The sequence below is a fragment of the Pieris brassicae genome, chromosome 8, assembly GCF_905147105.1.
Source record: "Pieris brassicae chromosome 8, ilPieBrab1.1, whole genome shotgun sequence".
NCBI lineage: Eukaryota > Metazoa > Arthropoda > Insecta > Lepidoptera > Pieridae > Pieris > Pieris brassicae.
Genome location: NC_059672.1, coordinates 4,848,074 through 4,872,454, shown reverse-complemented (window position 1 = coordinate 4,872,454; position 24,381 = coordinate 4,848,074). Strand labels below are relative to the sequence as shown.

The 24,381-nt window shown below is 31.9% G+C and overlaps 1 protein-coding gene across 5 annotated transcripts in view; it reads left to right on the top strand.

The window, feature by feature from the left end:
• Nucleotides 1-24,381, top strand: part of LOC123713012 (rap1 GTPase-activating protein 1) — a 199,223-nt gene that overhangs the window by 151,560 nt on the left and 23,282 nt on the right. For 4 of the 5 annotated variants that reach the window (XM_045666476.1, XM_045666477.1, XM_045666474.1 and 1 more), the window contains one exon: nt 22,908-23,088. In XM_045666476.1, the coding sequence (XP_045522432.1) occupies nt 22,908-23,088 (181 nt within the window). Of the gene's footprint in view, nt 1-5,990; nt 6,030-22,907; nt 23,089-24,381 lie in introns of all 5 variants that reach the window. The other variant, XM_045666479.1, reaches the window with a different exon arrangement.

Sequence of the window (24,381 nt, the reverse complement as noted above, 5' to 3'; positions counted from 1 at the left end):
TGAGGCGTGTATAGTGTAAATTAAGATTTTGTGCCACCCCTAAAGATGATTATCGTACTTATCTCGTGCAAGAGAAACTGGAGGTCTTTGACAGATGGCCAACGACTGTCATTCACACCATATGCAACACGCGATACAAGTCAACCGTTAAGATGGTGCAATTCATTATGAAACCTATATCAATTCCAGTCCTATTGAGTTTCTAGAACATTGTTATGAAATACTGATTAAGAAGCTTGCATTTTATATAATGCAATAAATCATTCTTAAAAGGATATAAATGTTTATAAAACACGACGTCTAGTGCTTCATCATCAGTACCACATAAACACTAACCAAGCCATGAGGCTTTTTAAATTATTTCTGAAATAAATAAATTATCCAGAATTTTTCGAATGCAAAGTCGCTTATAATTAGGAAATACTTAAACGTTAGAGAATATCCCGTCAACAAAACATAAACGATCTTTAATAATTGTCAATATGCCTGACTCATATAGTAACATTCAGTAGGAATTTCAGACATCATAGTTCATCTTTATTTAAAATGTTATTTTATAAGCTTTAAACACGGCATAAAGGATGATCCAAAGTTGTATTGACAACGTGGCACATTAAAAAACGCATACACACGCTATTAGGCTTCTCGTATATTGCAGTACAGCCTCCGCCACTGTCAGACGGCTTAATTGTAACGAAAGAGCTCAAACGAAACAAAAAACGCTAAAAAAACTGTCACTGCGTCATTTAATGTACGGTTTTAAGACTAGACGCAAATTACGTTCATTACTGTATGTGATCAACAAACGACATAAAAATGTTAGCTTTCATGCTATACAATTGAAAATTATATAGAGTGCAAGGTACGCATGGTGTAATGGTTGCAGCTTACAAACGTTGTGTAATACAAAATAACAAGTTGGTGATTAAAAAGAGTGGCGGAGAGTTTATTGCCAGTTCTTCTCTTCCGTTCTACGCCCTTGATTTGAGAACTGGCAGTAAATGTTAAATTAGAAGCATTTAATGTATATATTTTTTTAACGTTCTTTAGTGTACATTGTGTTGTCTATATGAATAAATGATGTTTGACTTGACGCAGGAATCTCAATTGAAATAAGTAGTGTTTAACTTTCGAATATATATAATTTACACTTTGTTGCATGAATAGTAAAATTAAAATAATTAAATAAAAAGCAGGGTATTATCGCTTCCGAGCGAGCTCTTTCATTGTAACCACTGTACCGAACAAAATGGGCAAAACTACATAAGATTTACAATTACTGAGACATAAATAATGAAACAAAAAATCAATTAAAATATGGAGGCAACGAAGTGGACTATACAAATATATTTGCTGTTAAAGCTAGCATTGAGATAACGGTGGCTTTGATCCGCATACATCAAACTAGTTAATAATATTTTATAGTATTTATTAATCGACAAAAGAGATATAACAAAACAATTCCTATTTCTTACCCAATATATAAAAAACATATATATATATATATATATATATATGTATTTTATTTTCCACAGACTGCTGTAAATTAACTGCTGTAGGGTCATTAAACCATTACTGCGCTGCGGTGGTTACGTTTAATACATAATGGTTTACCTAATAAGAAATTTGTTATTCAAATTGCCTTAATTAGGAGTTCGTTCTTGCTTATGTTATGTATCCATTTCAGTTACAACTGATGCTTAATATGAGGCGTTATATATCTGGGCACGTGACGTATTTCCTCAGGGGTTACTATAGAGCTGCACTCGCTGGCTTATACATAGGACGTTAACCTAGCAGTCTCTTAGTGATTAGGATTAATGCCGTTAAATAATCAACATTATATCGTAAGACCCTCTCAATTTTTCCAAAATAAAGTCTAATCCATTGTTTGTAGAGATGTTGTAAACCGATTAGATTTAATTCAGTTGCAGTATTAAAGAAACTAATTTACATTTGTAAAATAGATAAAACATAATTCCATGTTAAATGAAAACCACAATTTAAACAACATTATACCGTCCCTGCAACAGTAATTAAAATATTTCACATCGTGCACTTAAATTCTCTAGAGCAAAAAACCAGGGTTAAACCATACAAATTCGTGATTCACGTTTTGATAAACAAAAAAATAATCTTTTCACATTTTAATCTTTTAGTATTTGACCTAGATCGCTGAAAACGCACTAGTTTTTAATAAAAATCTGAAATACAGCTCTTCAATTACGGTTCACAGACATCGAGGAGCAAGTTGCATGCGTGCCATTCATACATATAATACTGATACTATAATGACATAGATTGTACTATATGTACATGGAATCCTCTATGACTTCTAACGGGAACATCGGTTGGGTGGGAAATAAAACAGAGGACGCCCACCTAACCTGGGGAGATGAGAAAAAAGAGACAGCGGGGAAAGATTGGAGAATAGTAGCGAAGAAGAGAGAAAAATGAAAGAATTTGGGGAGGCCTTCACTCCGTTGTAGGTCGTGTACTTATATTAAATATGTTACCAAAAACTTAATGTAATCCTTTTGAATTATCTGAAGAGGGAAATCTAATTTCCGATACAACAATTCATTGTATGGCGTCATGTGATGTTGTATGATAAGTATACAGTTATCGCGTTTAGAATATTCATTGCTACTGTTTCATTGTTACGATCATAAGTTAATAGAACAGTTTAATAATAGTAATAACTTCTTTATTTTCTCCCATGTAACATTTGCAACAAACAATAAGTTTCCTTTTTTCAAATATAATTACATTATTTATTAATCTAATAAAAGTCGTTAATTTAATTATAAAACTTTAAACGGTTATTATTTTTTGGTTGGCAGTAAATGTAAAATTAGAAGTATTTAATGTGTATTTCTTTTTTATTGCCGTTCATGACGACATTATGTTACCTATATGAATAAATGATTTTTGACTTTGAGGTACTTCATGTTGTAATTAGCTACACAGAAGGTCTAAAGGAATTCATACGGAAACCAAAGCTCATGTCTCGACTCTGCAGCAATGAAATGGCGGAATCTTTTTTATAACTACACGATTATGTACATGCTGAAACGCGTTAAATATTTATAAAGTAATTTTGTTAGTTTGTAGCGAGACGTATATTTAATGTTATTTTTCGTCGTAAATGTGCACTCAGCACAGCAATAACATTGCATGAGACCTGAGAGTAATCATTAGTGCGGCATGCAGCAGCCGTTTTACGTTTTATATGTTTTATATATTTATAACCTGGGTGTGTGTGACACGAAAGCCAAAACTATTCTGTTCATTGTGGTTGGTCAAACGGAAAGACGGAGCGTGTTGCCACTCTTGTCTTTTGGACTGCCAATGCGCCTTATCACATCCTCTCCTGGTTATTATGCTTCAGTAGCACTCACTAGCATGCACAGCGTCAGTTATTAAATTTTTGAAAAAATTAAGCAATGGATTAATTTTTATGAAACTTTTTCTAGCCTACTTAAGGGATGCTGACAATGGGGGCCTTGTCATAGCCATTTGCTGATGGTGAGGTAATAGCTGATTACATCTCCCTCTCAAAGAGACAGCTCAATTTTCTTTCCTTGTAAAATAAATATTTTGTGTCTAAACAAAACCAAGGTTTATATGGAAGCCCTTACTCAACAGTATGTAGCTTTGATTTCCATCCAAATCATGAACCCACAGTTATTTCCACACACATACAAAATCTATTATATAATTGCTCCTGAGATTGTGTTTAAATTACAGCTTCATGCTTATTTATAGTTTATGAACATCCTATGTTTAAAGTCGGTTAAGTGTTTCCAGTGAGGTACAAGTTTGAAGTACAATTTAAGAGTTTACAGGAAATGCTTATAAGAAAATTGCTTCACAAACTTCCACCTATCTTCCACCTATTTCATATCTATTATACTGTTATAGACAGCTATTTGAACCGTTTCCAAATAAATTCTATTAAAGGTACTTTATAACCGTGTTCGACGTTCCATTGAATATTTAAGTATATGAAAAATGAGTTTGCGAAAAATTATGCTGATCCAAATTGTTTTATGTGAGTAATGTACATAAATAAAAGGATAGATTATTAGTATATATTAAAATGATTCAAACAGATTTTCATTGATTTTATTTGTACATAAACAAATAATTTTAATTTTGAATTTATCATTAAACGTATTAAAACGTTATCAATATTGGATTTATTAGGTCTTCAAAACTGATTTTATGAATTTAGTTAGAGATAGGCGAGGTATTTTCTACGATTTAAATAATGAATTTGAGCAATCCTAGACAGAAACCTATTAAGTTAATGTTCATATATTCGCAGTCCTACAGAAACTCTTCGAGAAGTCGCGATAATGTGATATATTTTTATGACATTCCATACTATTCCATAGATAAATAATATATCTTCTTATCTTACAAATCGTATTTCTCAGACACTGTAGTGTCGATATCTTAGATAAGCTCCCCTCGATATACCGACGATTTATTCATGGCTGCGCATAAATTGTGAAAGAACTGTGGTCGCCTTGTCATTCTCACAGTTTCCTGTCTGAGGATTTGAAATTTGTATAAGCTTGATACGTAAATTGTGAGTACCTGTAAATGCCTGCAAATATATCATTATTTTACACCAATTCAAATTTGGAATACAAATTTTCGAATTTCAATAAAATTACGGCTGACCTAACTGACACAGTGAGCTCAGATGTACCTTATACTGGTGATTGATCAATTTTTCCTTTAAGCTTTATTGAACGTTTAGGTGGATACACACTATAGAAGGAGCAATAATTTATTTTCCTTAAATGTAATTCATAATAATTCGGTTTCACTTGTTATAAAATAACGCTAACACGCACAACTAATTGAATGCTATTTTTATATTTTACCACTATTGTGTAATGGTTAACTTAAGTTTTCCCTTCCACGTTTCACATTGTTAACTACTAGAATTATTTCTGAAGTTAGGTTAGGTTAGGTAGACGAATTATATTGACTTTTTAATTAGCACATTTTAAATTCTTTCTCTTTTAGTTTTCTTACATTTTTGTTTATATACAAATCATTAATTTTTTATATTGTTGGTACTAGTCACCCACAATAGAGAGATGTCCCTTGTTTAGAGACTTTCTGTATGATGGAGCTATCATTTTTGTTCATAAATAATATAACTTAAATCACACTCGAATTAGCGCTTTTCGCGTGTCAAAGCGATGTCTTAACACGAATAATGTTTAAAACCGAATAGACGATATAACGATATACGACTATAACGATTCATATTTTATGAAACACTAAAGAAGCGGCCGTGGGCGTATGAGCTACATACATCCGTGGGAACTAATCTTAAAAAATATATTAATACTATATATGAAATAAAGAAACAAACCACAGTACTTCATTCAAAGACCAGTCAATTCTTAAGCTGATGCTTAAGTACAGATAATATTTATATCAGTGTTCACGTTACTAATCCGGATTGTAGGAGTAAGACTACCCAGACAAGCTATTGTCAATGGAAAAATTAGTATTCTATTGAAGTTCTTTGCTTTGTTATTTTTATTCTTTATACGTTTATAAAGTCTTTTAATAATTGAAAGTCCCCCAAAGGAACATGGAGTACACATGTGTGTCTGTTTCACTGATCATTGAAATATTGGTCAGACATTTTCTGTGCTGTTAAGTCCATCATTAATTATAACAATATTATTCAAGCTAATTCAGATAACACAATAGCATTTTTACTTAACTGAACATAGATAATATTTATTTAATCTTGCCGAAAGGACTCAAAAATGTGCTCTAAAATATTATTAAGTATTTAATATCGACAAAAATGTTTCTGGCTTTACATACGACACTTCATTTGTTTTATGGCTGTAAATTAACATTATTTGTACAGTTGTTATCTACATAATGCGATTTTTGTTAATTAAAGTCGATGCATAAGTATAATATTTTATAATATGTTATTGTTTCAGGTATTTACTTTTGAGGCGGATGAGTGTCGTGAACGATGGGTAAGGGTTTAATTCAGAATCAAATCCGAGGAAACCCATAACATTTTAGGGACGAGGAGGACCAGCGTATAAGAACTTAATGTGAACAACATTTTAATAAAACTAATTTGGTGTTAAAAATGACTGTAGCATACTAACTGCATCTCAAGATTCTATACGTATACATATTTCTAAGAGAATGACAGAAAAAAAATCTCTCGTAATATAAAACTGCCACAATTCATTTGAATTTGGAAGCCTACTTCGCTTAGGTCACATTTAAAATTTATCGTCAGTCTCAATTTTGAATTTAGAACGCGGCGTTATGAAGGCTTCTTGTTCGACAGCGAAACCGGTGTTTTGTCGGCTGACGCTATGTTTTTCTCTTTGCGATCTCATTCAGTCCCGTTGCATTTTTCATTGAGGTGAAAACGCGCTTTATTCAGACCAGAATATTATCTTGGCTCAATACTTTTTACAATGAACTTCATAGTAGTTGCGTACTCAATTCGAATATCAATATAACTCAACCGTTTGATGAAAATAACGTTTCAATGTTTGATACCAAATACATGAGTGTGCAGTGTTAGCCTAGTAATTGTGCGAGTAGTCGTGAGTTCGATCCAATGGAATATTCTTTGTTGTTTAAACATTGTGTATAAACCGGTATGTCTCAGACTATATTTGCTATAGATGGTTGATGTCTTGCATTTAAAAAATGTCAATTAAAAGGAAATTTATCTCTCTGATGAGGTATAGGTAAATCAATGTCAGATAGAGTAACCACCCACTTGTCTAGAATACTAATGACGTAAACATTTGTCTGACCCATGGGTCTTATTATAAAATGACTCTACTGACCGAGTCTGTCTATATATACTATAAACTAAAAATTACGGTACAGACTTTTGTACGAGGCAGAATTGTTTAGGGATATAATTAATCTTGGTTACGTAAATTTACTGAAATATAATAATTACTTTGGAACAGGTAACTCTTGCCCTACTCGAAATATACGCGGGCAAAAGCTCCTAAAACAGCAGATTTAAATAAATGTTGTGTAAAATGTCCATTAGACATCGATGTGCAAGGCGCATCATCTGCGACTCGTAACGTGTGTAATGGGATGAAAAAATAAATTTTCATATTGCAATTTCATAGAACGCTGCCTCAATATTCACGGTTGAGAAAATTTATTAAAATTTCAATTATTAATTACTCATTGTTTACTTCGAATAACACGTATTTTAGAGGCAATGATAGGTTTCATTTTTTTTTTAACAATATTTTAGTTACTTTTGTTATGTTGCCTTTTATGGCCGCAAAGTTAAAGAAAAAAATTCAGGTAATGTATGTTAAACACATACACTTAACGTATTATTTTGCCTTACTAAGCTCTTGTGTTATGTTCGTGGTTCGGTCAGCAGGTAATACTTATTACAACTGTCATTACTTAATTAATATTTAACAGATTAGTTGCAAGAGTTAAAGATTGTTAACGTAACTTTTTATAACAAAAAATTCTTTCTTACCATTCTATTGTCAAAAGTCTTTGACACCAAGACATTAGTCTTACAAATTGCAGTCTTTACAAAAGCTGTATTCTCTTTTACTGACTGCCTGTGAAGTTTTATAATTTAACATTATAATATTAAAAATGTTAGGTACGATTATGTGACATTAGTATTGTACTAAATATTGTTTCACACTAAAACATACGAAAACATTTACATATATATCCATAAATATTTTTTTTAAAGACAAATATTATGTTTTTACTTAAATAACATTAAAAGAGTGACACTGACAGGCTTCAGTTTAAGATATTGACAATAAACTCTTTGTAGTCTGTTAACTTTTTGACGTTTGAATAAGTTGATTTTAGTTTGGACAACCATTAAACTGCGTAATATCAGAATAAAAGATTTTGTGTTCTGTTGTATAAAAATTACTTAAAATTAATTATCTAAAACAAACATATTATCATACAAACGTAAAGTAATATTAGTCCATTAGAATATATGTTTGAAACCTGAAATATTTTCTTTCTTGTAAGTGACATAAATCTTTGAAATAATAACGGTATAGTTCACACTAAATACCTGAATAAAAAATAAAGTAATGAGTCATTAATTATAAAAATTCTAAGTTATATAATAGTTATTAACGTCTGAAACTCGTTATGAAACTAGCCTACGCTCGGAACGGAAGTTATTAGACAGGTCATTGACCCCGCCCGCCTAGAAGCGATGCGCCCAAACCGATCACTTTTCACCTTAATGCGTTTATCATGTAATCATTATCAAACCAGTGTTTCAGTTTATCGTCAATTTATACGATAGCATAATTTTGGTGTCCATCTTTTATTTATACATCTTTACTATAGAGAGTAGTGTTGGCCTAGATGCTTCAGCGTGCACGACGTAAACTCTCATGCCTGAGGTCGTAGGTTCGATCCCCGGCTGTGCACTAATGGACTTTCTTCGCTCGGGACGCTTCACGCGATATTGCACATTACATAGGGTACATTGCAATGGACATTAGATGCCGGTTAGCAGATAGCACTCTTGAGACACTTTAGAAGATACTCTTTTTTTAGAAGTCACTTTCAAAATCACCAATTTTAATCTCCTTGAGCTATACCTACTTTTGTTTTGATTATGTTCATGGAATTAAAACTGTTAGTTGTTTAGTTCGTAATATTAACGGATAAAGGCTTTTGTTTTCTTTTAAATAATGTTTTATTTCAATTAACCTCACTATCACAAACATGCAGTTTTCATCGTATTCAGTCACGTGAATTATTTTTTTACACTATACGAGATCTCGAAAATTTCGGGATCCCGCCGGATTGATCCCGCAATCTCGAATTCACGATCTCGAGTCGGGATTGCATTCCCTAGCTACTACTAATACACGAAAATACTTAGAACTACTAAAACATTTAGTGTTCTTAAGAAACTACAGTGTGTTGGACATTGTACACTTGTAGGACATACTAATTGAAGTCAAATCGATTAGTTATTTGTTTTTTACTTACGAAAATCGTGGTTTCGCTTCCGATTATCACCCTAATAACGTAGTTGCAAATGTCAACTTATTAGTATGTTTTTAATAGATCAATTTGGCCTCTTATTAAAATATTCATTACTTTAAAGCTAAACAACTGTAAATGTTAACTTAAACTTAGAGACAAACTTTAACGCTCTAATTGACGATGCTATCAAGTGCTTCTGGAAACTTCGACCGTATTTCGATTAATTTACAATAATATTGCTAGTACTTAGAGTTTGCTGTGCCTAATATTGAGAAATTGGTTTCGGTGTTGTTATGAGTACAGTAGTCATGCTTTTATTAAAGGATTATTTAGCTTATTATCTATACGTTTGCTTTAATAATATAGAGTGTGAAGATTCGACACTATGTATTATTGCAAGTAATCCTTTAATAATGTAAATGATTACAATAATCTTAATTTAGTGGCAGTACAACTCTAAATAAATTTTGCCTTATGGTTTCACCTCGACGTCCGCCGTTCCACAACTACGCGTTTTTCATGGTAGCTTTTGCCGCGCGCCACCCTATGTGGAACCAGCAGCCTGATGGAGTGTCCATGGGAGGCGGTATCATTCAACATCAGGGGAGCCTCCTGCCTGTTTGCACGCGTTCTATTAAAAAAAGGTTATCAGCGTTCTGCGTCTGACAGCTTTTCTATGTTCGGGTCTAAATAATGTAAAGTTTATCTAATGCATAAATCAATTAAAATGTACTGTTATCATACAATCGATTTATTTAATACAAAATGTATCGAATTAAATTCACCTTGAATTCTTGTGGCTTGCTTAGCTGGTATGTACTTGAAAAATAATATGTTTATGCGCAGCATATATTGAATTACTATGTAAACATTTTTTATGTATTACGAAATAATAAAATTGCAAGATCAATGTTCAAAACATCAAGGCTAGTTCAACTGAAATTCAATGTCTACTGGTTTACTTGCTTGCACTTATAAACGTATTTAGAGCCTGTATTGTAATGGCTACTTAATCAATTTCATTTGAATAAGCTAGTAAGGCTTCAGCGTGCGACTCTCATCCTTGAGGTCGTAGGTTCTCTCTCCGGATGTGCACCACTAGACTGTCTAAGTGTGCATTTAACATTCGTGCGAATGTTAAAGGATAACGCCGTGAGGAAACCGGCTTGTCTCACATCCCAAAAGGCGACGGCCTGTGTCAGGCACAGGAGGCTGATCACCTTCTTACTTAGATTGACAAATGATAATGAAACGGGCACAGAAATCTGAGGCCCAGACCTACAAAGGCTTTCATTGACTCTTCTTATCTTTAATTTAATTGTAACGTTTTAATTTATGTATTTAATATAATAGATAATCCCGAGTATTGTTAAACTATAGAATGCAGTGTTTATGTATTAGTGACGGTATATGTTTGGACCACTATTCGAACAGTTTAAATTATATAAATGTCCAATATAAACATCTACAATTCTCTTATATACAGTCCTCTATTAGGTCTAGTATTTGCTTTCGTTGGATGCAATAAAGTGCTCTAATGAACTGCGGAGTCAATCGTGTAAGAGCTCTCTATACTATCCGTAGTGCAAAGACTGCTGACGCTTCCGACTGATTTCTATCGATTTCAAAACGAGATTTCATTAACAGTATACGCTCAAAAAAATTTAATAGGGTAAAAGTCTCTAAAAATAAGGTATGACGTAAAGTTGCGTGAATTAAAAACTATTGTTTAATATTATTTCCCAGCAATCAATTAACGATAATGAAAAACATGTCGTGTTTTCCTTAGCTTCAAATTACACAATTATTCAATTATTAGTACGAATGAAACAGCCAAATATAATTAGATATATAAATATAATTATTTTATACAATACAGTAATTATCCTGCAAATTCTTAAATTAAAAACAATAGACATTTTCTTTCGGCTTTTCGATTGTTTAAACAGAGTGGTCGTATAATCAAATGAAAAAGTATCAAGTCTTCATCAGCAATAATTACGCAAAGCCAGTTAATTTGACAACAATACTAGATGCAGTCACGACTCACGTCTAGATTGTCTACGGGTGTATAATATCCGTCTGTTATCTGTATTGTGCACGTTGGCTTTTGTCAGATTTAAACTATTGTTTTACGTTTGCATTTCGAATGCACTGGCGGCGGTTCGTTTCTCGTATTTCTAGCTGGTTTAAATCTTAAATGGGACAATACGTATACATAACGTCGGTATGTTCTGTGAAATATTTTTGATAAATTTTCCCTTAACAACTGGTAAATTGAAGCTCTTTTCTTGAAGAACCCTAAGTAACACTAACTTTAGGTTATAGCAAAAATATAATAAAAACTCGATATTAATATGTGAACCTATAATCCGTAGTCTCGATTGTCGTTTATTCTATAATCTTATGTAGTAGGAACATAAAAGTAATTATTGCATTTATAATATTTAACCAAAAATTCCATATTTCGGTTCTGAAAACACTGACACCATCGATGAAGAATGTTCGAAAAACATACGAAAAATAAGGTGTACATTTCTTTACATGTCATGGTTTTTAAGGCGCCTTATCCGTCGACAAATCTGTGTCACATAGCGGTATTCGTCGTGACCAACCTGTTGGCACTTTCTCACGTTTAAACCCAATAAGACATACAAAACACTTTCTTTACCCTTGACAAAAGCTGTTAAAGTTACTCTGATGCTTAATCTTAATCAACACTCGTAACAGCTTGGCATATAATAAATATCAGTACATTAACAAAATGAAATAAAATGAAGGCAGAATACAAAATACCATCCGCATCACCTTGACGTTCGACGTTTCAAAACTAACTGTTTCTTAGGCCAATTTCTGCCGCGAACCACCACTTTGTGGAACCAGCTGCACACTGAAGTATTTTTATAAGGCATCCATCTCTTAACGTCAGTTGAGTCTACATAAAACAGATATACCAAAAAGATGATTTTGACGACCGTCTCTATGTCTCGTGTCTAAATCTTAACCTAAATACTGATAGCAACCCTATTTAAAAATTCTTATTATTTATTTTATAAGAAACTGTAATTATTACTTCCGAATAATCATTAATACAAAGTTGCAGTTGGAGTCAATACTAATATGGCGTCGTGTTTTATATAGTATTTATTTTTATTTGAACATTGTTCAAATTATAAACCACATATCATACGATTACCACATATTATACGTGCTTATTTCGTTTATAGTACACTGAAAATCGACATTATTCACCAATTTCTCTATCATTCAAAATTGCATACTTAATCAACTTGGCATATCAAACTCCAAGTTTTCTGCTCTCTGCAAAATTCATATTCGTGTATCTGTACAATGACGCAATTTCTGTGGCTTTGTGTTCTATTCAGAATGAAACTTGATTCAGATCGGGCCGTATCTCAAAGTGGTTCATTACCACGGATTTAATGATAGTCTCGCTGAGATTTCTATCTCATTAAAGTATAAACCAATCTAGTTATGTCACTTGACGTTTGTAGGGTTATCTGTGGAGAGTGTATCATTACTGTATAGCAAATTTTAAATATTTGATGATGCATTCCACTAATTTCATATTTAATTTAATTACACGAATATATATTTAAAAGGCAACACCATCATGCATAGTTACAACCTGTAATAGGGGTTCGGCCCACGATAACCTATTTCATTTATTACCATACAAATTAACTAACTAAAACATTCAAAATGTATACATGAATCTAATCTATGGTTACTAAAGTGCGCTCAAAATAATTAGATACTTTGTAAGAAAAATTGTTACAAAAACTATATAGAAATGAGTATTAGGTTAACTAGCTTTTATATGTACATTGGTACAAGAAAAACAAAACACTATATTTATTTGACAAGCACTTATAGGCAAACTTAACATACTTGAAGAGATAAAAAAGAATTGATTAATTATATAATTTATGTTAACCACATACATACAAATATAAATATTTTGTAGTAAAGCTTGGGATAATTTTCAGGAGGCAGGTATTTCAGTTTCCGGTCATCCTATTTTCAGAGTTTACGCAGCGTCACGTAATGTCAAAACAATACATATTCCATTGCAATAGTGCGTAAATCTGGATTTAATACATTTTCACCTAGTGTTTAAACGTCACTAAATGTATTTAATTTAATAAATGTTAGTTTCTTAATGTTATTTATACAATAGAAAGTGTAGTAGTTGCTATTTATAATTTCCAGAGATTAATGTTAAAAATATCTCATATATCTAAAAATAGCGTTAAGCTGAGCAAGTTTAAAATAATAGCTTAAAGTTCTAGAGCTTTCGTTACTCGAGGAGGTCAAGTATCAAAGCGTTGACCCCGACTAAGTGCAAAAGCAGACATTTTTGGACGAACAATTTGACATTATTTTGCATTTAATTTCGCCGTTCCTATTTACAAAAAAACAGGAACGTGACTTTAAATGTAATACTCCAAGAAAATGTAATACTTTTGAATTTTTTAAATGCAGATTTGGAAACAAGTACTCGGAAGCGTATTCATACATTTAATAATTTCTAGAAGTTATAAAGACATTAGAAACATTTTGATTTTACCCGCACCTTATACGACAAATATTTATCTAAATCTTGACTATAGAAGAAAGGTCTCTAAAAGTTAGCGAATTACACTTCCTCCAGTCGCTGACAATTATTATGTAACAACTAAATTATCATACAATTCAAAAAAAGAATATTACTTCTTTAGATAAGAAAAAAGTAAAATGCTTTTCAAAAAGTTTATAATGTTCACGGTGAATTCGTAACAAATGTATGTTATAAGCAGAATAATAAGCTAGAAATTCATAGGGTACATTATTCAAGGCAGTGATTAGCATAATATAAACGCAAAATCTTACGCGTTTGAAGCTACAATTACTTGATTATATCGCGAGTGGGAGGATCTCATTCGCGAAATAGAATGAATATTTCTTCCATGTCTAAAGATAACAATGGTTGTAAAAGCCGCTTATTAACGCATTTTGTAAACAATGGGATTTGTTTAATGCACTAGAGATTGCGCCTTGATTTAGATTTCATTTTGTAATATATAGTTTTTAAATCATATAAGGTTTATGCCGTAAGAGAAAAGAAAGCACATTGTCGGTGAAGCTTAAAAAAATTAAGAATGCCAGAAGGCTTTAGATGATCAATTTCACTATCATGCGTCAATTTAATAGGCAAGTAGGTCATCAGCCTTCTGTGCCTGACACACGCCGTCGTCTATTTAGGCCTGATGGTTTTCTCACGATGCTGTACTACACCGCTCGAATAGAATGAAATCTAGGTGCACAACCGGGGCTCGAAACAACCACACGCTGCAGCCACTAGGCCAACATGGCTCTACTGACTATTTAGCCAATGTAATAAATTCTTGTTACGTTAAAAAATTGAATTACTCGTAATTTATTAAATTACAATAAACCCGTTATACGTTACACAGAAATTCCTAACGGTAAATTTACACTCAGAGTAAAGTAAAGAAAAAAATATATTGTATAGAACATCACTTTCTCACAACAAATCTTAATATATTAATATATATATCTCCTGTTACGATGTTTGTCCGCGATGGATTCCTAAACTACTTAAAGGATTTTAAATTAAATTGGCACTCCGTGAGCAGTCTGGTCCAACTTAAGAGATAGGATAGTTTAGATCTTTAATTTAATTTTATTGCAAATTATTTGTCTATAATTAATTGATAGTCACAGTTACCTCAAAAAGATTCTAACAGATGTCGATACTTTTCGACTGGATTGAGTAATAGTAATCAATAGATGGGACTGCTATGGTAAACCGACAAACGTCTCATATAAGCTACAATTCAATATCATGATTACCACGTGTTACTGAGGCTAAAGTATAAATTAAATTTATTTTGTAGTAAACGAAATACCGTGAAATTCTATTATTTCTACTTTTTTTAATTTTTGGTGTTAGCATAGCCAACCACGTGTTACTTAGACCCAAAATATAGTGACGATAATACAGTGAAATTAAGTATTAAGGCTAACTAAAACCACATTAAGGAGAAACGAAGTTCGCGGGGCAGCTAGTTATTATATTTTTGTGTGCAAGGTCAAAGCTTGTTGCACAAATGTGCGTATCCTTTATTATTTTGTCGTAAAAATTAATGAAGAATGCCAATTGAGCGTCTTCGTAATTCAAACAAAAAAGGTGAAAAAAAAACATGAAACTGATTAAAGATTGCAATGCTCATTTACCGGCTCGATAAACGCAGTTACGCTACGAAGCGCCGACTAGTGCCCCTACCCTTTAATGTTAACTTGCTAGAAATTTTTCACGTCGAAATTATGTCAATGACTCCTTGTTTATTCCTAGCCGTATTCATTTGCGTTGGAAATGTTATTTTCATTCCCAGCGATGTTTTGTTTTCGTCCAAATTAAGTCTTACTTAATGAACTTCATAATAAAAACGTTTTAATCCCGTATCAAAGATATAGTGTTTACAAAGCTTATTAAACCTCATGGTTGAGAGACACATGCCTTAGCACATAACAATTATTTTAACACTTAGATTAGTATCATTTTTGAATCTGAAGCTCTCAGGTAAATAACCATTCCATTTTTAAATGAGGAAAAAGGAAATTCGCACTGAAGACAAAATCCGCTATGTTCTTTGTGATTAAAATATTCGTTGGGACCCTTTGAAACAATCGTTAGGTCTGGATACACCTTTATCTCGACAATGGAGTAGGCAATGGGGCTTAAACAATACATTCTAACTGCAATATACACGAGAAAAACGGTTTCAGCTTATCACTTATTATGGTTATAATGAAAGAATTTTGTACTGTTATGCCGCGACAAACGGTGAACTCTTATCAATGACTACTTTTAACAAGTAGAGGTTTATTTCATTATGAAAAATAAATTTTATATTTTACATGCAGTTTGAAATATAATTTTTATTGGAATAGGTCTGACATTAATTACAGAGATAATAAAATATTGATTACTCTAACGAAGATTCTAACCTAAAATTTTGTACTCGAGACATGATTTCCGTATTATCCCATACATTACTTACGCTCTTTAATCGGCAGCTCATGTCTGAGCGTCGTGGTCAGCAAGGAAGCATCTGGTGCAGAGTATCGGTTTCTGTCCAGTGCCTCTCTTATCACAGTGAGCAGTTTTGAGGACTATGAGTATCTCACTAAATCGGTCCATCTGGTTGGTAACCGGCCACGTGATCTTTTGCCTTCTGTGTTACCAACTACGCTCAGTTTCTCCAAGTTCTTATCGCCTCGAAATTTGTTGGAGGCATATGGTAGACAGGCGAGTCCGTATGTCCACAGTATTCTGATTATTCGCCGCCATTACCATATCTCAAAGGCCCTTGCCTTTCTCGAGCCAAAGCATCTCTTACTATATTCAGAATGAATGAATGAATCAATGTGTAATACATATAATATATTACCAAAATCATTAAAGGATCTTCCTACTACAGTTTTTAAACATCGACTTAAGATTAAGACGTAAATGGTTATCAGTAACGTATAATAATAAATATGTATAATACAAATAATTGATTAATTGATAAGACTCGTAATGTAAAATGTAAAATTGCTATTAAGATAAATTTGCACACCATTATGTGTGGAAGAATATGCGAACTTTAGATGGTACCACCATATTATTTTTGTACCATATTCTTCAGACTCGTAAGCATATATAAATACGGTCCATTAATACTAGACTATTTGAGTACTTGTAAAAAACTTTGTTTTATGTAACAATGCTTTAATGAAGTTTCATACATTTTGTAGTACACTTCGTGTTATCGTTTATCGCCTGTTTGTAGATTGATAGCGTTGTTTAGCTTTATTAGGATCGTGCCATTTACTATGAGTCATTATGGCCTAACCTATCCCATAAAGATAACCTTAAGCAAATTGGGTATTACTTAATTAATTTGCGTAACCTGATTTTTGAACTTTAATACAATATATATTTACTTTATTAAGTAGATTTTTAGATTTGCATCATCCATACGGGAATTATATTATAACTATTAAATATACTTGTCGTTTCAAAAATGCACATTGTCTTGTTTTTGATTGGAGTGTATTAAAATTAATACATAGTTTATTAGAACTCCACATATAAGTAAATAAATAAACCAAATCGTTGAATTACCACTATAACAAATTATAAAGTATTACGTTTTTAAATCTTTAGAACAATTTGTTTTTGTTTATATGATCGAGCGTTAAATGGACATGATTACAAGATTTTGGATTTGTATCTAACATAATCAAAGTAACAAAATGTGTTAAGGATCTGTATGATAAATTTATCTTTGTTTTGCACTAAAATTTTGTCGTGAATCTCCCGCGAAAAGCTTTCTAATATATATTATGTTACAATTATTATAACAATACAGAGTTTTTTTTTACTGAATATGAGGAACATCGCACATTTCCGATGTTGCAATATGAACGTAGACTGCATCGAAGCAATTTACTTCCCATCACAAACCAATCACTGAGCGGCCGTTCCACTTCCTGTTACTGGGAAACATTTTCTCATATTATTTACGTAAAAGTAAAACACTTGAAGACTACTGTCAATATTTTCTATAGCTCGACAGAAATGAGATTCTATATTTTCATATTGTCTGTTTATAGAGCCACTGAGGCTTGAGCGACCCTCAACCCTGTTTAAATGACGGCTGGGCACCAAAAGACTTCTTTTATGTGTCACTTATCACTTGCTCGTACGGTGAAGGAAAGCATTGTGAGAACGTTAGACCTTGGTGTGTGTGAGGCACAGAAATCTGATCACCTACTTGTCTATTGGTAAAAAATATTACGAAACAGGTCTAGGAATGCAGAACCGTTTGTGACGTCACTGTTTTTTTGTCTGTTTAAAGTAAAATAAAAAAGGAGTGTTTGTAAAAAAAATTGTCGGATTGTGTGAAACCAAGCATGTCAACTTTGTACCAAGAATAGGCGACAGAGTGCTCCCTTTCACTTCTTCAATTAAATTTATTGTTAGATTTTTATTGGATAATATAAAGGTAGCTTAGTTATATTGCTTTCTATTACAAAACCTAATAGAACATAAAACATCGCTAAAATTTTATCCTAAGTATAATGTTTTATTGACACTATAAATACATAGTCTATCCCAAACATCATTAGGCAGATATAACACTATAAAAAAAGTTCGTGTTAGGTATATGGCAGTGTGTATAGCCTTAAACCAATTGAGTTTTTCTCATTGAAACTTGGCGCGTTCGAAAATAAAATCCATTTAATATATTATTATCATATTCTAAAGTTAAAATCAAAAACTTATCTATATTTATCATCTAAAATGGCTCGTGTTAAAGTAGAACGGTGTTATGTTATAAAAGACGAATTTTAAGCTATTTCTGTCGTGATTTCACAGTTCGTTCAAACATTTGGACATAGCGTATTTATTACGTAGAATGTAACGAAATATTTTTAAATTTGGAACTGGTGAAAGTGAGGGCGGGCGACAAACACCATTTAGTTAGATGATGTTTTTTGTTATAATTGAAAGTAGGCCTAAATAATACAGCTGTACTCGAAGTTATAAAATATTGGCCAGGTCCACTCGTAATCAAATCTCAAATATTTCGGGTCAGCATAGAATTTTATAAGAGCCCCCCTCTTTATAAAATCAATTAAACCACAATAGAAGATATTATATTTATATTTTATATGCACATGGATATTGGACTCATATGTTAAGAGTAAATAATCTAGTTTATACAATTAATGCTGATACTTAAAGAAAAATGTATTTTTCTTAAATTAACAATTGTTCCAAAAAAGCGTCTCTAAGAAGTCCATTTAGCACCGAGTATAATATACTTTAAGGTTCTGATTCCGATTATCGATATTCATACTTTCATGTAGTATGATTACATCTAAAACAGTTATTTCAAAATCTATCACTTATGAACGAAAAAGATCTAAATATACATTAACACCTGTCGCCATCTAGTGGTATTTTAACGACAACATTTAACAGAAATCACGCTCTTTAAGAAGTTAATATACTTGTTCGAAATACATAAATTCAATTTATTAAATTGAATTTTTGATGAGGGTGGTCCCAAATATTTTTTCTCGGCCGATCGTCACATTTATTAGTTGAGTCATTGTTGAGATTTACTCGGGTTACGTTAGACACATTTTGATTTTGATATATTGTTTGATTTGATTTTTTGTTAATTATAATTGAAAATAGTTACGTCCAGTATTTAGAATTTTATAGTGAGTGTTTAGTGCGTTTTTAAAAACTATCGTTCAAGGTAGGGCAAGGTATCAGCTAACATCAGTCTAACCTCTCTTTATTCCCAAACTAATAGAATTTCTCCAAATCCTTACGGTTGATAATATTGTGTGCCTTTCTTCCTGGTAAAAAGATATTGTAACGAGGTTTGTACTCAGGACTTATTATTCTAGTATAAGATTGTGTATCGATGGCCACCGAACCTTTCTTTGTGGTACAATACTTTTAAATTGCTGTATATAGATTTGTCTAAGTAATTATAAGTACTCGAAACAGTCGTACGTATTCAAAATCAGGAAAGAAGCCATACTTAAATGGATATTTGAGTCGCAAATTCATACAAATAATATCCATGAAGTGCTGTTATGTATATAAATTCGACTTTAGAAAATTTAATACGTATTTGTATAAACATTTTTAAACTGTATCGGTCGTATAGAACGTGGATTAAAAGTATTGTTTGTTACCATATTTACCATTATTGTTATGGATACATGATCTTAATTTGATAGTTATATTTTGTGTAATTCGCAATTCGCGTAAAGAATAAGAAGCATTTACCATGGGGTCAAAGAACCGAAGCTTTTTGTGTACGTTTCCTTCGTATATTTAACACTTAAATCAATCTACATAAGAGATACAGTTTTCATCGGAATTGAACCTTGCTCATACAAATATAAGAATAATAAAATAAAACGTATACCTCGTTAGTATTTTTAAATATTACTTTATAGCCTTCAGTTTAATTTAAAAATAGTTTCATAACTGTCTCCGTCGCGGTCTTGATGAAAAAAATATACAAAACTTTAGCTTCCGCGGATCAAAGAAATCTTAACTTTATATGAATCCTTGACAGTTATCGTTTTGTAGTTGTTTAAAGTTTCTATAGTTAAATTTTAAAACTCAGTAGCTAAGTAATAATAAGATTATTTTATCTTTGTTGTATTCTGTAATCAATGTTGAGATAAACCTCTCTTATGCCGATTAATTTTTTATTCGATAATACAGCTAAAAATTAATGAATTGGATACTTTGGTAACCAATTTTTTCAAGATTTGAATTATTGAAGCATTTGTGTACTCTCGATGTTATTGATTATTGCAACACTACGCGATTTAATTAACCTCTTATCTTAATATATAAAACAAAGTCGGGTTTGTTCCAACAACCAAACAAACTGCTGAACGCCTGTTCCGATTTTTATGGTACTTGAAACGTTTTGTTTTTGTTTTGTCGTTTGTTGCCTATTTTCAAATTTAAAAAAAAAAGCCGTATTTAAATAATTAAATGCTTATTTTCAAAATGTAGAATAATGCCAGTATTGAAAAAGGATTCACATATTGGATCTCAAACTTGTAGTATTTGTTTTGTTTTAATTTCATAAAATTATAAATTGAGTTAAGCTAATCTGTTTACACGTCATTCATTAACTGTTAGGCGGTATAATGTTCGCAGGGTCAGTGTTCTGTATCAAAATTTTATCTAAATCATTTTCATATATTAAGTGTCTCTGGCAAAGATGCAACTATTCATTTCTGTCTAAAGTTGCATAATATAGACATTATAAATCTAAATTCAAAAACTTATACTAACATTTATTGTTATATGAGTTGACATTTGAGTTGCATCGTAATAGCCTTTTTTATCAATTTTTTTCCTTAGAGCAATTATATTTTTTTTAAAATACTGTAGAATCAGTCACGAAATTCAAATACAAGAAAGAACTACGTGTTCATATAAAAATCACATTATCTTTTTAAAACTATTTTCAGTGGAAGCTAGCCAACTAAACACAAAGTTAGTGACGTTAGATTAATGCTATCAAAGTGAAAACAATTTTCCACACTACTAGTTTCGAGTTGCTGTCAGCAGTTCAACTAATGCTTCCGTCGAACATTAACTTTTGATGGTGTTTACGGGCACGTCACGATTTATGATTGCCGATGTTCGGCGACTTTAAGGCCGGGTTGTCAAAAATCCAGATTTCTATACATTTTTAGTAATATTTGAATTAATGCTGGAAAACTCATAAATAAAGAATGTCTATAAGAGTCAGCTTATCCGTTTGTTCCAGTCCTACATTTGTGTTACTGCCATAAGTTAGTTAAAGATATATATTTGTGTCATTTTCTGATTAAAAATTAAATAAAGTTTACAAACGTAATAAGTAATAACGTAACGCATGAATAATAAGTCGTGATATAGTAGGTACACTTAATCTATAAGCACAGTTAATCAAAAAAAAACTTATTTATCAACAATAAACAATAGATGGATTACCTAATATATTGTGATTTGACGCGGTATTATTCTAACCTGCTTCCCAAAAATTACGTTGGAAAATTTAATTCATTGCTTCATCAACCATGAAAAGTCGACAGTTATGACAGTCGGTGGGAACTTTTCGTTTAAGATTTACCGTTTCCGGATATTTTAGATCAAAGATAAAATGATTCTATGGAAACGTAAAAACTATTACAATTTCACAAACCTACTTTTAAGTAGCTTAAGATATAGATAGATATTAGATTATTAGGCATATTTTTACCGACTTCAAAAACATCGAAAAGGAGTGTTAAGATTCTAATGCAGTGATTTTTCGAAAATTCTCATAATCGGTTATCTGACCGACTGTTTGTTCCCTTTATAAATGTAAAAAAGCTCATCGAAGACAGACGAAGACACCCTAGTCTATTTGAAAAAGCATTCACCAGCTTTATTTTCAGAGCGATTACTTTTCGTGAATTATTTTATTTTGTTTATTTACAATAAAACAAACTTTGAGGCTTTCCGAAGGAAGCATCAACAGACCAAGCTTTACCCCTCTAATGGATTGTATACAATATATAGAATGTAACGCTTAATTTGACTATTTTAAGAAATTATGTCCAGCGTTGAAAGCCAACGGTTTCCTAATATAATGGTGTTCCATTTTTAGTATCAACAAACCAGTCAATTAATAGCTTTGATCTCGCCCACCCAACGTATTATTGTGGCTTAGCGTCTATTGGGAATTGAATTCGACAGTGCTCATCAAAAATTTATCGAATTTTGATTGTAATCTAACAAATCCGGTATGATTTCATGAGAGCCAATATCGCATATTCCTATATATATTTAAGGTAACCTGCTCGTTTGCGTCCTGTTTCATAATACAAAATCAGTCTGTTCTTTAAGGTCGCTCGTCTCTTTTTGTCTAATTGAGTGTGTTTGAAAATTATTTTAGTTTTTTTAAATATTATTTGTTTGCCCATTATTTCCTTAGTTTGTTTCTCTGAGGTGTAATTACGAATGTAAAGGATAGGCGAAAGACAAAATATGTATGAAATAAACACAGAAGAAAAAGTGCAAAAATTTTATGTATGAATTTCGGATTTGAAGTAGCAATTGTTTCTCTCTGTTCACTCATTATCTCAGCTCTTTCGAAAATACAATGAATTTGACAACATTAATTTTACAAAGATTATAAAAATGAGATCTTACAGATTTTCTAGAAACTCAAATTCTTCTTACACAACATATTTTTTCTTTGCAGTCGTCACGTGAGACTCGGCGGCCGGTATCAGTAAGTGGAGCAACAGCCCCTGGAGACCGGTATGAAGAGAGAATACCGCATGGACCGCCCTCCTCTCCTGGAGCTGTGGCTGCACAGCGACGGGTGGCGGCCGCCTGTCTCGCCAGCAGAAGACTTCTGGAGGAAATCCTGGCTAAATCTGGTAAGATTTAAGTTTCACCTCTTATTCGAATTTGAAGCGCTCAGTTTAAATATTTTGTTATAAAAGAAATGAAGAAAGGTTCTTTTGTTTTTCTTACTTGACCGGGAAATGATAGGACCCCAGTGTAGTTCCTCAGTATTTTCTATTTCACTGACAATTTATAAAGGTACACGTTTTTCAACAAAAGCTTCATTACTTCTATAACGGTATTTTATATGTCTGTTTCGTTTCCCTATGTAAAAAGTATGTAAATAAATTCAGTATTTTATACTGGAATTAATTGCTCTCTTAAATTTTGGGGATATTCGTTTTATTGTTATGACGTTTGGTATTTGAAATCTGAATGTGAAAATACAATAGAATTAAACTTTACAAATCTTATTTGTTAAAACTGAATTTGTCTGAATAATCCATCGAGCAGTAATTAAAGAGTACAGCTAATTAATTTTGCTCTCTCGTGCTCGTTACCGGAGCGGGTTTGCCCTGATTTTACTTCGTTTACGATAATTATACAAAACAAAGTCTAACGAATATAACGAACTAACAATTGTTCAAATATATATTGACGATTACTAGGCAATTCTGGTCACAGTTGTCCGCCGGATGGATGAATTAACCTTATTAATAAAGGAATCTACGTGAGTTAATAAAATAAGGCTTTAAAAAAAAATTGTGGACATCAAAATCTTAAAACTACTAATTTAGATATAATGGCTATTGTTGAAAACACATTAGGTACTTAATTGAAATTTTTAACGGTTTTGAGTCTTAAAGTGTCTCGTTAAAGTTTTTAATTAAAACAATAATGTCCACGATCTTAAAGAAAATTGTCCCTTTGAGGAAATATCTAAAGACCATTTCTAGTTATGAGAAATTACCTTTTTAATTATAGTATTATTCTAACATAGTAAAAGAATAGAATTAACTTAACTCTTAGTCATGATAAATACATATAATGGTTAAGTTATATCTGTCCTTTGAAAAACATATGCAACACAACACTCGAGCGATGCATAAAAATCTAATTTAACAATTAAGATATAAGTGCGAATAGGTATTAGTGTAATTCTCAAACTTATTGAGGCTTTCGACTCGCAGTTGAAGTCTTTGAAAATTAAAATAATAATTGTTGGTATTCAATGGTTGATAGCTCCATTGTTATAAGATAAATTGATTAAATATTACCGTGTTAGTTACTTAGTAAGCTTGAACATCTTTCAAGCGCACATGCCTTTTAAAAGGTTTACAGACTTAGCCTTAATTAAATCATTTTAACGCGTAAGAATGTCTGTT